The 15,896-nt window shown below is 28.4% G+C and overlaps 3 protein-coding genes across 3 annotated transcripts; 2 read left to right on the top strand and 1 right to left on the bottom strand.

The window, feature by feature from the left end:
* The first annotated feature begins 2,334 nt into the window (after nt 1–2,334).
* On the top strand, nt 2,335–4,174 carry LOC105634558 (alkane hydroxylase MAH1). Its single transcript, XM_012217424.4, has one exon. The coding sequence runs from the start codon at nt 2,349–2,351 to the stop codon at nt 3,855–3,857; it is 1,509 nt and encodes a 502-aa protein (XP_012072814.1). The 5' UTR covers nt 2,335–2,348; the 3' UTR covers nt 3,858–4,174.
* Nucleotides 4,175–6,158: 1,984 nt separating this feature from the next.
* On the top strand, nt 6,159–7,665 carry LOC105633909 (ARM repeat superfamily protein). Its single transcript, XM_012216612.4, has 2 exons — nt 6,159–6,587; nt 6,688–7,665. Exons 1-2 carry the CDS (start codon nt 6,373–6,375, stop codon nt 7,478–7,480), a joined length of 1,008 nt encoding a protein of 335 aa, XP_012072002.1. The 5' UTR covers nt 6,159–6,372; the 3' UTR covers nt 7,481–7,665.
* Nucleotides 7,666–7,998: 333 nt separating this feature from the next.
* Nucleotides 7,999–11,266, bottom strand: LOC105633920 (Sucrase/ferredoxin-like family protein). Its single transcript, XM_012216620.4, has 5 exons — nt 10,840–11,266; nt 10,672–10,757; nt 9,578–9,883; nt 9,423–9,506; nt 7,999–8,765 (listed from the first exon to the last, which is right to left on the bottom strand). The coding sequence occupies exons 1-5, from the start codon at nt 11,245–11,247 to the stop codon at nt 8,402–8,404; spliced, it is 1,248 nt and encodes a 415-aa protein (XP_012072010.1). The 5' UTR covers nt 11,248–11,266; the 3' UTR covers nt 7,999–8,401.
* Nucleotides 11,267–15,896: the final 4,630 nt, after the last annotated feature.

A 15,896-nucleotide genomic window follows, 5' to 3' on the forward strand; every position in this document is an offset into this window, starting at 1 on the left:
CAAAAAATAAATTATGTGATATAAATCAAATATAATTAAAAAGTAATCAACTATTTAATCTAAATCAAATTCGTTTTTAATCTAAATCAAAATGCACTTACTACTTTTCTTTTTTCTTCTTGCTTCTAATTTTTTTATTCGTTTTTAATAAACCCATATCTATTTTCTTTTAATAGATTCTTTTTTTTTTTGTTATTGTTGTTTTGTCTCCATATTTGGAGTTTTTTTTGTCCTTCTTTTGTGAGGGTTTAGTTCCTTTTTTATGAAGGTTTATTCTTAAAAGGTATGATATTTGATTTTATTTGGTTTGAGAATTTAGATCTTATTTTACTGATGAATATCTTCGATCACTAGATTGTGGTAGTGCGACATGTTCCTTCATTTATATTATTACGTATTGCGACATGTTCCTCCATTTATACTATTATATATAATAGCTTGAACTCATTCATGTATGTCCTACACAAGTTTTTGGAAAAGCAATCTAAGCATGGAAGATCCGAAAAAATTATTTTGTCGTTCAAATCTAATTAAATGATCAGTTGCTACTATAAAGATTTATATCGGTCAAGGTTATCTTCAAGTGGAAAAACCCAATATTGTTTCTTTTAGTTTTAGTTTTATTATTCAAAAGAATATAGATTTTTTTTTTTTTTTGAAGGATCAACGAATTTCTATTAATTATGATAGTAAATTCTATATCTGGTGTAGTTCAATATTTGTAATTGATTTTATTATTAATGAATTATATTTCTAAAAAAAATATTTAATCTAAATCAATTATAATTAAAAAATAATTCAAATAATAAATAATAAATATTTTATCTAACCAAATATTTCAATATAATCATATCTTTTTCTAATTCTATAATTTTTAAATCAAATAATTGTTAAATTATTTTTAAATCAAATACTGTAAATTTTTTAATCATTTTTATTATATTATTAAATAATATTTTATTTTCTAATTTTAAAATTTTAAAGTAATTTTTGTTAGTTAAAACTATATAAAATTTTTTTTTTTCTTAATAATAGGGTATTTTATTTTTTTGTGCAAATTCAAGAGGTAATTTGTAAAAAAATTAATTTTTTAAACAAATTGTATATTATGCCAAGTTAAGTAAATTGAGCCTTTACCTATGGAAAAATGATGTGCCTTTAACATTCCTCGAAAAATCGACTTATTCTCAGGAAAAAACAAAAGTAAATTGTAAACTTATCCAATGCAACTCAATCCATGAAAGGAGAATCCAAAATGCATATCAGTTAAATATATTTTAACAATTAATTACATTTTGCTGTATACAACGAATTTGGACCCATTAAGTAATTTCTCATGAATAAAATAAATAAATAAAAAGAAGATAGGTTTTTTCATAATCTTGTAAGGATGTATATAGTGGAAGGTGAAATTTCACCAACTTAGTGAGTATTTCCAAGAAGACAGTTATCCACTTAGCCTCAATGAACAAAAGTAAAAAAAAAAAAAATGGTGAATGTTATTGAGTATATAGGCCACTTTTAACATCCAATAAATAAAAGAAAGAAAAATAATACGTTCCATTAAATTAAACATTTTTAACAAATTTAATTAATATTGCTCCTAAAATCCATAATACTTTCCTTTCATAATACTTGTTTTAAAATACTTATCACATTTATGGTTTCAAAGAGTAATAACTTTTTTTTTTCATATTTACCCCTTGTATATGACCAATAATTGTTACTTCAATTTAATGTTTTTCTTAGAAAATTATTATTAAGTTAAGGGTAATATAGTCAATTTACTCAATAATTATTATAACTTGGATAAATTTAAAGATTTTTTTTAAGGAACTTGAAATTACAAATGTGATTTATACTATAGAACAAATGTAGCATTTCACAGCATGAGAGCTGAAATCAGAACTAATAGCGACAAAGTGTTAAACATATAATTATTAAAGGCAAAACGCACAAATAAATGCTAAGTATATGGGAAAAAAAAGAAAATAATACTATATCTGAAGCTGAAATATCTCGTTTCAAAAATAAGAAATTCAAAATCTCAACTGAAACTACTCTAACAGGTTTGATAATACAGCTGAAGAGGAAAACAATCAATTAAGCATGCTCAAGTTCAACTTAAATATAGGCAAAATTTATGTATCCTCACTTTAAATTAATGCCAATAATTCCAAGAATTGGCCAAACTTCCGTTAAACTTGTTATGCACCACGTTCGCGCAGGCTTCTTTTCTGCTTCTATATCAACATGCAAATTTCCTGACGCAATTTTTTAAGTTTCACCTATAAAAATCTTGCTTGACAACTTGTACTAGCATATACAGTGACCCATATAGTAACTTAATGGCTATTCTTATAGAATATATTCTCTTGATTGTTCTTGTTTTAGTTTGTCTGTGGATTATTAGAAGATATTCAATAATTACGAATTGGCCTGTGGTAGGGATGATTCCAGACATATTATGGCATGCATCTAAGCTCCATGATTTTACAACTTCTATTCTTGAGCAGAGTGGAGGCACGTTTCTATTCAAAGGAATTTGGTTTAGTGGGTCAGATTTTTTGTTGCTTAGTGATCCTATCAATCTCCACTACATTCTGAGCAGGAACTTCCCAAATTATCATAAGGGCAAGGAGTTCAAAGAGATTTTTGAACCTCTTGGAAATGGTATTTTCAATTCTGATAACGATAGTTGGAGAATTCAAAGAAGAATAGTTCATTCTTTTCTTAAAGACAAGAGATTTGAATTGGCCGTGAAAAATAGCATGGAGCAGAAGATCTTGAAAGGCCTTTTTCTAGTTCTTGATAATGCATCGAAACTAGAAAGTGAAGTAGACATGCAAGATGTGATTCAAAGATTCACATTTGATAATATTTGCCATTTGGTTTTAGGGTTTGATCCAACTTCATTATGTGCTGAATCACATGAAGTTGCTTTCGAGAAAGCTTTTGATGAAATCGAGGAGATTATTCTTTACCGGCATCTTCTACCAGGATGCGTCTGGAAGTTACAGAGATGGCTTCAAATTGGTGAAGAGAAGAAATTCACGAAAGCATGGAGACTTTTTGATGGTTTTTTACAACAATGCATTACGAGAAAGCAAAAGCAATTAGCCCAACAAAAGAGTAATGATTTTGACTTGTTAACGTTCTTCTTGATGAAAGATGATCATCAAGATCAAGAAGAAATTACTAAATCAGACAAGTTTCTAGCAGATTTGGCTCTTAATCTCTTATCAGCAGGGAGAGATACTATAGGTGCTGCTCTTGTTTGGCTCTTTTGGCTTGTTGGAAAGCACCCACTTGTAGAGAAAAAGATTCTAGAGGAGATTAAAGAAAATCTACAAGGAGAGAGTAATAATTGGAGGCTTTTCAATTTTGAAGAGTTAAAGAAATTAGTTTATCTTCATGCAACTATATGCGAGGTTCTTCGACTGTATCCACCAGTGCCTTTCGAGCATAAAACGTCCATTAAACCAGATGTTCTTCCAAGCGGGCACCATGTCCCTGAAAATATGAGGATTCTATATTCATTATACTCGATGGGAAGAATGAAAGATATATGGGGAGAAGATTGCTTAGAATTCAGGCCAGAGAGATGGATTTCAGAGAAAGGACGAATCAAACATTTTCCATCTTACAAGTTTATAGCATTCAACTCAGGACCTAGAACTTGTCTGGGTAAGGATTTGGCTTTTATAAAATTAAAAACAGTTGCTTCTGCTGTTTTATGGAATTATTCTCTTCGAATTGTGGAAGACCATCACATTAGTCCTAAGATTTCTGTCATCCTTTATATGGACAAAGGTTTGAAGGTTAAGGTTTCTAAAAGATTTGCTTCTTTAAACTAAAATCCTCATTTGAAATGTCTCTTTCTAGAGAATTACTCTCAAAAAAAAAAAAAAAATAATAATAATAATAATAAACTTAGAGGAGCTTGTATTTTTTTTTTTTTTTTGAACTGAATTAAAGGAGCTTGTAGATGTTTTTAATATCTAGTTGTATGATTTTGCTTCTTGTTTCTACATTTAGTTATTTACGTAATTGTTACAAGTCTTTGTATGTGTTCCTGTACATGTGCAAAGAGAAAACATAAATGGTTAGAATCTAACCATGTTTCAACTAATTTTTTAATGTAAAAAATTAATTATGTGAGACCTATATGAACTTTATATACTCTGCCATTTATTATAAGATAATCTACTTCTATAATTTTTAATTCAGTTGAACCTGGTTAGACTCTAACCATCTATAATATATATATGAAATAACAATACATAATGAAATATATATATAAAAAAAAAAAAAAGCAATACAATGAACAATTAATTTAAACATATATAACAAGTAAATAATAAATTTGGTTGAATTCAAATTACATAAATTATCTTTATACATAAAATAATAAAATCTCTAACTAAAATCAGTTAATATAGTAAAAAAATTATAAGGGGGCAAAATAAAAATACATGAGTATGAGAAAATATTATAATATTAAGTTAAAAAAATTACTATTTTCATAAGTTCCAAAAGATTGTACCATAGGAGCTACTCTTTTGGAGTTCTCACTCCTTAATTATAAGCGTTTAAACAGTTAAACTAATCCAAGAAAACAATTAATCATAATTTAGAGGTTGCAATATGTTAATTAATTTGGATGGATAAAAAGAATAAGCATGAGTAAGAGTAAAGATTGCTGTTAATAAAAACATATATGTAAAAGATGAAAGAAAAAGTGTGGATCATATCCCAAGCAAACAGGAATCAATCAATCATTATAAAAATTTGAGAAGCATTTCCTTAAAGACAATGCCATTGCAGCCGCATAGCGGCAAAGGAAAAGCTAAGTTTGATTCCTTGTAAATTTTTCTTTTTTTTTTTTTTTTAAATGTTGGGAATCTCATAAGTGAAGACTCTATTGGTATTGGTTAACTTCAATTCAAATCCAAAATATTCTTAGACTCACATTTATATATATGCTAGCTTTGTAAATTAAAAGTTGGTTAAATAGATTATGGATAGATTGATTATTCATTATTTATTCCATTTTATCATCTTTGGATTAAGAGAGGTAGGCCAATCTTAATCTTTGTTGAAGTGTGAATCTAGATTTCTCCTTTACTTTATCATTTTTATTCAACATTATTCTCATTTTATTTAATCCCATAAAAAAATTTCCAAAAAATGTGTCGATTTTCAACTTTATCATCTTGAGTGAACAAAAAAACTATACCTCTCCCACATTCAATTTTCTTATGTGACAAGACATAAAAAAAAAAAACAATTATATTTGACTTAAACTTATTTTTAAATCATTTTATAAATTAATACGATAGTAAATTAATTCCTCCGCAACACAAAATGATCCGACTCAAATCTATTTATTTAATTTCTTCACAGCTTCGACAGTAAAGCTTAATACTCTTATTTCCCGATAATTAAGAGAAAAAAAAAAGTAACACAAATTTCTAGAAAAAAAAAAAAAATAGGGAGCTAATGCCTAATGAAGGTCCACCGCTACATTAATTGAATCCTATAAATTCTTTAATTTTTTTAAATGAATCATGTAATTATTTTTTTACTATGGTGTGTCATTCCATATAAAAATCCTTATGAAAAAAATTTACTTTATTAATCAGACTAATATTCCTATTTTATGTAAGAAGAAAGTGGAAAATTATTTTAAATTTAAGTATTTTCTATATAATCCGTAATATTATTTTGACTATTTTTAATAAAAATAAAACATAATAACAATAAAAACATGTTTTTATTGAGAATAATAAAAACATGTTTTTTATTTTTTTTTTTGAAAAAAAAAAAGAAGAAAAAAGTTGCATAGTCAATAAAAATAGGCGTTAGCCCAACGTTAATAATAACACATAATAACAATAACGAAAAAAGAAAGGGGCACACTTTCCATAATATGATTGTCTCTCATATTATTTATTATTAATATAAAATCTTTGCATATTAATAATAATAATAATAAATAATAACAATACCTTTCAAAAAAAAAAAAAAAAAAAAAAAAAGTTAAGAGCGTTTGCTTCCGTAAGAGGAAAGTAAAATATTCAGTTCTTAGGAATCGTCATTATATTTCCAAATCTGCAATAAAAGAAAATTAAAAATAATAAAAAGCTAACTTTAAAAAAAGAATAGGAAGTTTGCTTCAACATGAAACAATGGATACCCAAAAAAACCTCAGCCAAAGCCTAACATTAACATCACATCCTCGAGCAATCACAATATCACCATCAACAACAACTATAACATCTGCTTCTTCTTCTTCACTACTAACTACTGCCTAACAATAAGACATTATATTCTGTTGTTAGCAGTAGAACAAGACAGGGAGTTATTGCTATGGAGGATTTTGTGGTTCAGAGTCTTTTCAATGGCGGAAGAGAAGCACAGGTTGAAGCTGCTACTCAACTTACTAAATTTAGTACTAAGCAAAGGCATAAATTGGCCGAAAGAGGAATTATTTCCCCTTTGGTTTCTATGCTTCGGTCTCAAGATTTTGAAGCCATTGAAGCTTCTCTTTTGGCTTTGCTTAGTCTTGCCTTTGGCAGTGAACGGTAAATTGATTAACTCTCAATATCTACTTCTTCAATTTCTATGAAATCTATTAAATTTTAGTTCATCAGCAAATTCTGAAAATTCTAGATAATTTTGCAGAAACAAGATTCGGATAGTGAGATCAGGAACAGTACCTGTATTGTTAGAGCTTCTCCAATGGCAGAACGAGACGCTAACGGAATTTGTAATAGCAGCTTTATTAACTGTCTCTTCTTGCTCAGGAAACAAACTCCCAATCACATTCTCCGGCGCAATACCTCTCATTACAGGAATCCTTAGTGGAGATTACATTAGTATTGAAATTAGCATACAAACAAAGCTTGATGCAATATCAACGCTACACAATCTCTCAACTTGTCATCAAACCATTCCATCAATTATTTCTTCCGGCGTCGTTTTTGCATTACTCCAAATGATTCACGAACATGAAAAATCGTCACTGTTAGTAGAGAAATCAATGGCGTTGCTTGAAAATATTGTTGCTTTATCAGAGAATGGATTGCTGCAAACTGCGAGTACAGGCGGGGCTGTGCGGGCTTTAGTCGAGGCGATAGAAGAAGGTTCTATGCAATGCAAAGAACATGCAGCTGTGATTCTGCTCTTAATATGCCAAAGTTGTCGAGATAAATATAGAGGACTGATTTTAATGGAAGGTGTCATGCCAGGATTGCTTCAGTTAAGTGTAGATGGAACAAGGAGAGGTAAGAATACAGCTCAGGAATTGTTGTTGCTGCTAAGGAATTGCGAAGAGTATGGGTCGAGAGGAAAACAATCGGAACATAAGCCTATAGAACAGATAATGCAGGAAATTGATGCAGAAGGAGAGAGAAGTGTTATGGGAACAGCAACGCTTAGACTGGTAGAGGAGATGATTGCAAAGCTTAGTACATGAAATAAAAAATTGCTTGTTTCAGAATTGGTGAAAGTTTTGATCTATTGGGATTGTTCATACCATCGGGTTGATCAAGGTATTCTCTTACTCAATTGGGGGAAATTGTGGGATAGTTTATTTTTTTTCTTCATCAGGCTGGTTGGATCCTGATATTTATAATATTATAACAGATCTTAGTTTCCATAGTTTTAGTGCATAGATTACCTCTAATTTTTATAACACGGGATGCCATATTATAAATCTTGTCATGTTATATTTAAACAAATCAAACCCGTTACCCAAAAGAAAAAAAAAATGGTCTATATCATTGAATTCAAAACCAATTGACCAGATTTCATATGCAGTGAATTAAACATTCTCGATCCAAATATATGATTTACTACATGATTGTTAAGGGGAGGCAGGGGCGCATTAACTTCCAAATATTACAAAATTCAAGTGATAATATAATTTACACAGGCGTTGCTGGCCCTTTCACAACCAGCTTCCATGCTCAAAATAGTTGTTGACTCCCCATATCATATAACAGTTACCATATTATCCAACAAGATAAATACAACAATCCATGATATATGTTAGAATCCAGCAACATTTAGTCATAGAACAATATCGTAGCAACGATGTACCAGAAACCAATTTAATCAAGTGTTATTGAAACTATTTCCAGACTAATAAGAACATTAACCAAATGTTGCATCATTCTTAGAATGTCTAGGAATCGAGAAATGGAGAGGATCACGTTTCATCCTTACCTGTCAAATTCTGGATAGATATCCACCCTTAAAACAAAAACATATATGTATCAGTCTCCGAAGATGTGGCTTGGATGATTATTTTCAGTGTCACCGGATCTGCCTACAAAAAAGCAAGGGCATGTGCACCCGCAAGCAAATACTAATATAATGTGTACAAAGGCATATTTCAGCCTGACCTTTTATATAAGCTATAGGCCAGTGCAATAGTTGCAACTGCTCCAACCACGGCACAAGCTGCAAGAACATCACCTTGATCCAATGATGCAATCAAGCTTGACAGTTTACCACCTAGCCCCTTCTTTTCATATGCTTTAGTGCTTCCCTCCACCTTCTTTTCTTCACTTACTCCAGAACTTCCATCTCTGCAGCATGAGACGCCATTAGCACCCTGGCAACATCCACTGACATTCTCCTTAATGACCTCAATGTTGCTTTCTTCACGTTTCTTCCGCACCTTCACATCTTTTCCATTTGGAAGCTTTTCCTTGGCCACTTTTTCACCCTCTTCAGCAGATGCCCCCATTTGGCCCCTGTAGTTGATTATTGTAAATCTATACTCCCAAAGTACTAATGATGCTAAAGAATACGAAAAAAAAGTAATAACATCTGCATATGAAATGTGAGGCATATCGTTTTCAGCGAATGGCATATACACCTAAACGTTCAAGAAACAATGTAAACTAATTCACCACATGGAAGAAACCAGCATATACTTGCAAGCATCTTATTGGTATAGAAGAAAGCCATATGCAAGTAACCCAATCATGTCTTATCACTTTCAATGCCTTTTCCACTTTAACTATACAGCAATAGAAAAGTTTTGGATAAGGACTTGACTAAACAAAGGTAAACCTAAAGTGAAATAGTGGAAACAAGGTTAAAACTTCTCATCAAAGAACCGAAGAAAAGAGTGGATTTGATTGAGAGACAGGTTTGAGCACCAAAACACTTGATGGCTAACAAAATACATTATTTTTGTGCTTGGAACAAAGGTGAAGGAGCAGGGAAAAAATCAAAAGAACAACATACTGTAAAATAATTATTCACTGCAAAAAGAAGAAAAGGCATCCATACATGGTTCACAAATCCTGAAACTATATAAAAATAGTATTAAATAATTTATACCAGCAACATCCAAATAAAGACGTTCCATGTGAACAGAACAAGCGTTACACAGAAATACAAACCTCCAAATCCGTTGTATCACTTCTCCTCTTCCAATATGCTGATCCAGAATTTCAGGCACATCATTAGGAGTAACATAGCCATACCTGCAAGAACAAAGTATAATCAACTTGCATTTTAGTTGGTACAATCACATGGATGGGGGATCAAACCTTACCAGTGACCCATAACTTTCCCCTCTGAGTCTGGACTATAGATGATCACGTTCCCAGCATATTTATGTCCCCCAATATGAGAGCATGCACTAACGAACACCTGATCTGTCAGTCCACGAGATTCAGTCCCCTCTTTGAGCTTTTCAATAAGAACAGGTCCACAAACGCCACATCTTTTATCACGACTAGCATGAGCACACACAAAGACATATGAACCAGACAGCACCTCCTGCACCCCAGAAGCCCATGGCTTTCCATTCACAAGCACTTCATCAACAAAAGCATCAACATCTGAGTCCTTCAAACCCCTTTGATAAAATGGCAAAATCTCAGAATCGAAATATATATTTTTGAATATGAATTCAAATCACATCCATTCAAATCAAAATTCAGAACAAATATTTGAATATATTAAAATTAAGCTGTGAAAATTTATCAGAATGCAACAATTTACAAAATAACACATGCTGAAACTCAAAGAAATGGCACACAAGCAAACCCATGTTATTCATTGCCAAGTTACTGTTCTCAAACAACATTAAAATCTCATTATCTCTCAAAGCATAATCAATTTAATTTTCATTATTTTCTAAAAAGAAAAACAACTTAACACTTGAAATAGAAATATCAATTAGTAAAAGTGTAAAACCCAACCTCATCTTCTAACATCTAATTATTTCCAACAAATCATTAGAATCTCAAATCAGAATAATTCTGAAATCACTAGCACTTGAAAATCAAAATCTTACTGCTAATAATCATGCCATGTATCTGATCCAAAAATCAAAATCAGCCGTCATAAACAAAATAACCTCTTTTAAAAGAAAAGTAAAATATCAAAATATCTAGAGGTTAAGCTTCGCCTAAATGTAAATTTAGTCCTAAATCCAAAACTGTACTCTCCATAAATCTTCATGCGGCCAACCATTTCAAGAAAAGAAAGAAGTACAATCTCAAACTCAACAGAGAAAGTCCAAGACCATAATCTTAACCTTCCTAGTTTAGCAGTATTTAAAATCTAACACGTCAGTGAAATATAGCATAATCTCAATCTCAAATTTTCTCAGAGAAGTTAAATAATAGGGTGAAGACTCACTTGTATTTGATCATATCAGGAAATATCAACACGTCTCCGCTCTCAAACTCAGTCCCCTCGCGTCCCTCGCATATTGTAAAATTCGTCTAAAAAAAGAAAAAGCAAAAGCTCAGCTAAAGAGACACAAAACGCAATCAATCAATAACCAAACCTAATCATGATTAATACCTTAAGAGTTATATCGTTTTTACGAGCTTTGATAGCAGAAGAGAAAAGCTTAGGAAGGGGATCAGTTTCGGATTCCTCAACACGTGGAAGCCATTCTTCGGGGCTCTTGAAGCAGAGGAACATGTGTCGGTCGTACTGACCCACAGTACCGGCGAGATTGCTCGTGTACATCTCCGGTCGAGTGAAGCCGAATTTCGAGTCCTCTTCGGCTAATATAGCCGTCGAAACGTTCTCTGTATCCGCCATTGGTTTAATAGAGGATAAGATCGTTCCAGGCCTTCTTCTGGTCAGAGCTAGGGTTCGCGGAACTTGTGATCGAACAGAGTAAAATGAGAGAAATCTTTTTGGAGAAGACAAATGGTGTGCGAAATGTACGAAAGAGCGGGCAGGGTGCGCAATGCGCATCATTTGATTTGGGTTTATTTTTTGTATAATGGGCCCTGCATCGCTGAGGGAGAAATAAAATCGCAATGGGAGCGTGCTGAACACGCGCTAATCGTGGCTTAGGCGAGGATGGAAAGTGGGTTGTTTTTGCCTTTTTGGTGTGAGTTAGACTTGAGAGCGTTGAAAGTTTGTTAGAGCCTTCTTCAGTTCCTTCAGCTTCAGCGACCTGCTTACATGAGCTATGGTATTAAATTCAATTCAAAATGGAATGGATTCGGAGTTTTGTCAAAATTTCTAGAATTTTTTCTTTTTTTACCAAATTTGGACTAAATATATGAATTAAGTTAATTATTCATACTACCTAATAGCTTATAGCATCAGATTTGACAATGAATAGAATAAAACACAATATTCGAATCATTTGAATTTATTTAAAAATTTGCTTTATCATTAAAATGTGTCCTAAATCTAATTATAATTATCTGTTTAATATTTAAAATATTTTTATTTTTAGAAATAAATATAAAAAATAAGTAAAAATTATAAAATTCTTTTTTACTTTATAAAGATATAATATTATTTAAATTTAATTACAGTAATAATTATAAATAGTGAAAATATATAATTTCTTTTGTGAGAGAGTTTAATGGTTCATTTATTATATATAAATTCAAAATGTAGAATTCAATAAACAAATTATTGATATAATTCATTTGTGGATAAATTTTTAATGTTTGATATTGCATGTTTAACTTAAAACATATAATTCAATTAAATTTTTTATAATTATGTTTAGAATTAATTCAAAATTAAGAATATGTTTGCTTTTATTTTTTGAAATATACTCCACATAATAATTTTATGAAACAAATTAATGAATGTCAATTATATTTATTTCATACGATGTAATAACTTTGTTTTTTGTTTTTCATTGAACTTGGATAAATAATGCCAAAATATATAGTTCAAAATTTTATTTATGTATAAACTTTTTATATTAAAAATATAATTTTAGTTGCTAGTTTTTGAACCTTGCAATGCCACTGCTTATAACTTAAATTATTTCAAGTTAAATGTGTGGATATATTAGAACTTGTTTCAAAATGGATAATCAAAAATTTTTAGTTATTCAATTTTATGAAATTGATTTAGAAAATTTATCTTTTTTAGTAGAATATTATTTAGTTATATTTAATTTTATAGAATTAAATTTTTTAAATTGAAATCTTTGTTTTTTTTTTCATTTCAAGATTTTCAAAATGAATTTCACAAAATTTTATGAAATTCTTTTATTCCAGATAATGAGTAAATTAAGAATTTAAGGACCGATTTGATAAGCAAAAATCTTTTGAATGAAGAAAAAAATTTAAAACCAATTTATGCATACTTGAATTAGAGAATTTGTAATTATTAGAAAATGAGAGAGAATTAATAGTAAAAGAAAATCTCGTTACTATGTTTGCTGATGTGGCACGTTATGATTAGGCCTTCAGATTTTATTACTTACAGACAATAGCTTTGCTAGCTAATTATTAAAAACCAAAAAGTCAAATCCTTATTTTAGGGGATCTTAAGTCATGATTGAGCAACAACAATTATTTGTAAAAGAAAATGTTTATTTGACGCACGATTTTATTTAATATTTTATTAACTAAGTGTTTAAATTGATAATTTTTTTTTTAAATTAAATATTTTATACAAAATTCTTACACAATCAATTAATTATATTTATTACATTTTTTTTCATTTTGTTTATTTCTTTATATTATCTCAATTTTTTATATTATTCCATTTTTATTGTTTTTGTTTTCAAAATAGAAAGAAAAAAATTTATAAAAAATTTGAGATATTTCTTTGTAAAAGGAAGATATTTATCATTAGTGAAAATATTGATGTAATCTAATAAATTTTTATGATATAAATGGAAATATTCCATTTCCTGGATCGACAAAAATGGAAATGCATATTTCAACTTTCAATTTTTGATTATTAAGATAATAACTATTAGAGAAAACAATAAATTTATCTCTAAGTTCTAGTCAAATTAATATATATAAAGACTTATATTTTAAAAAATTAATTATCAAATCTCTAAGTTATGATTTTATTAATATTTTAGTCATTCTGTCTAAAATAAAAGACTAAAATATTAACGAAAATCATAAATTAAGGATCTTATAATCAAGTTTGATTATAATTTAAAGAACAAGTCTTAATCACTTGATTGTTAAAAGAAGTTATTTTAGACAGAAGGACCAATACATTAATAGAATCATATAAATTAAGAACCTCATAATTAATTTTGAAAATAAAATTTCTCATATATTAATTTTGACTATAATTCAAAGATCAATTTATTTTTTTCTCTAATTTTTAATTCATTATATATATATATATATATATATATATATATATATATATATATATATATGCATTTGTTACTTGTACGTAAGACATCGGTTAAGAGATTTTAAATTCATGAGTCATGACAAATTATAGTTGAAAATTGAGATTGGAGTATACCTTATATTTAAGGCTCCTTTTCATTTGACAATAATTTTTATGCAGAAAATATTTTTCAAATAACTCATTTTATAACTATGTTCGACAACAACTTTTTAAAGTTTTTTTAGCGTTTTGATTAAACAAAATATTAAACGTTATTTTTTATAATGTTCAATAATATAGCGTTTGAATTAACTTTTAGAGATTAAGATAACGTTTTATAAAATGTTAAACATGTAACGTTTAACTTTAATGTTTTATAAAATACTACTTAACCACTATTAAAACAACTAATAGCTACTAAAATAATTAATTTTATCGAACACACCCTATATGTCAACTAAGTGTTGTCTGATTAATCTTATCACATTAATTACTAAAACAATTAATAACTGTCAAAATTACTAAATTTATAAGTGTTTAGCTATCAAAACTACTAAATTTTACTAAATTTTTAAGTGTTGTCTTAGTGAAACATCTTAAAGATATAGAGAGTGAATAACTCAATTATATGTTAATTAAGTGTGGTCTTATTAGTGAAGATCGTATCCGAGAGCTTTTTCCATATGTCCAGCTTGCATTATTAACCGAATCACAACCCGTGAATAAAAATTCTCTGATTTTAATAATTTTTTATGTATTGATATATGAGGTGGCAAAATTTAAATATTGCTTATAAATGCAAGAAAACAGCAACAAGAAGCAACCTCGTTTTTGAATATTTTCAGTAGCAATTGATGTCGTGTGGAACTAAGCGAAAGGTCGGAACCTGACGCAAGCTCTTACGAAACAGTTGTTGCTGGGTCCTAACCTTTGGCATACTGTCTCATAATATCATGTCAGCTTACTTGATCTTCATTTTTTGTGGTTTGGATGGATAAAATGTGAGCTTTTATGAATTTCATTAAATTAAACATAAATTTGGCAAATTAAGAGCTGGTTTAGAATAAATGAATTCTATAAAATTTTATGAAATTTATTTGGTAATTCAAAATTTTGTGTTTGAAATGAAAAAAAATATAAATTTAAATTTTACGAATTAAATTCTATGAAATTGGGCATGTCTAACTCAAATTCTATTAAAACTGATGATATTTGTAAATGAATTCTACAAAATTGACCATTGAAATGTTTATTGACAAAATTATCCTCGACTATAAACTCAACTATTTTTACTTTCTTTTTTCTTTTTGTTTATTGTCTTTGGAAAATTCCAAACTGAAATAACATTATTTTTTTTAATTCAATAGTAACGTAAGTTTATAATTTTTTTTTTTTGAAAAACTCCAATCCAGTAATGACTTTTTTTTTAGGTATAGTAATAATATTAGTTATTATTACTATGAAACTATAAAAATTGAGTATCAACAATTGTTTTCAAATGCAATTAAAAATAATAGTGACATTCTTAATTTATTTTTAGTTTCTAAATTAATTACTTAAATCAATAAAATTTTTTACATCGATTAAAAATAATTATTATAATTAATATTATTATTTATATAATTAATTAATTAGGATGCAATATTAGTGTACTTATTTATAAGAAATTTATTATTTATATTTTAATAACAAGTTCTTATATTGTACATAATAAATATAATTGGTGTTTGTTATTTATTTTTGTTAAATTATTATGTTAAGAGTGTTATAAAAAATAAAGACAAATGAATTTCATTTAATAATTTATTCCAAGTATAATTTTATGGAATTCAATTGAATTCTTTTTTTTTACATTGTAACATACCAAACATGATAAATTCGTTTCCAAATGAATTCATTTAGAATTTATTTACAAATAAATTCTTCGATCATAATTTATTTGTTCCAAATGGGCTGCAAAAGCAATTTTTAAATTTGATGGAATCTCAACATTTTATGAATTTATCGATTCTTTCATTTGGTTAAAAAGGAAAATAAAAACTATGTTAATTAATAATTTTTATGATGAACTTAATCTAAAATAGAGATATTTAGTTCTTTTTTTTTTTTTTTTTTTTTTTTTTTTTTTTTTTGTGTTTCTGATTGAATTTAAACTACTTAATTTCTTTAAAGGATATCTTTAAAATCCATGAATTTTATATTTCATAGAACGAAATTCCATTAATTTTATAATTTATATATTCTACATTCCATAAATTTTATAAAATCAATGGACTTCACAATTC

The sequence above is a fragment of the Jatropha curcas genome, chromosome 11, assembly GCF_041381405.1.
Source record: "Jatropha curcas cultivar XTBG-Jc1 chromosome 11, XTBG_Jcur_1.0, whole genome shotgun sequence".
In the NCBI taxonomy this organism is placed as follows: Eukaryota; Viridiplantae; Streptophyta; class Magnoliopsida; order Malpighiales; family Euphorbiaceae; genus Jatropha; species Jatropha curcas.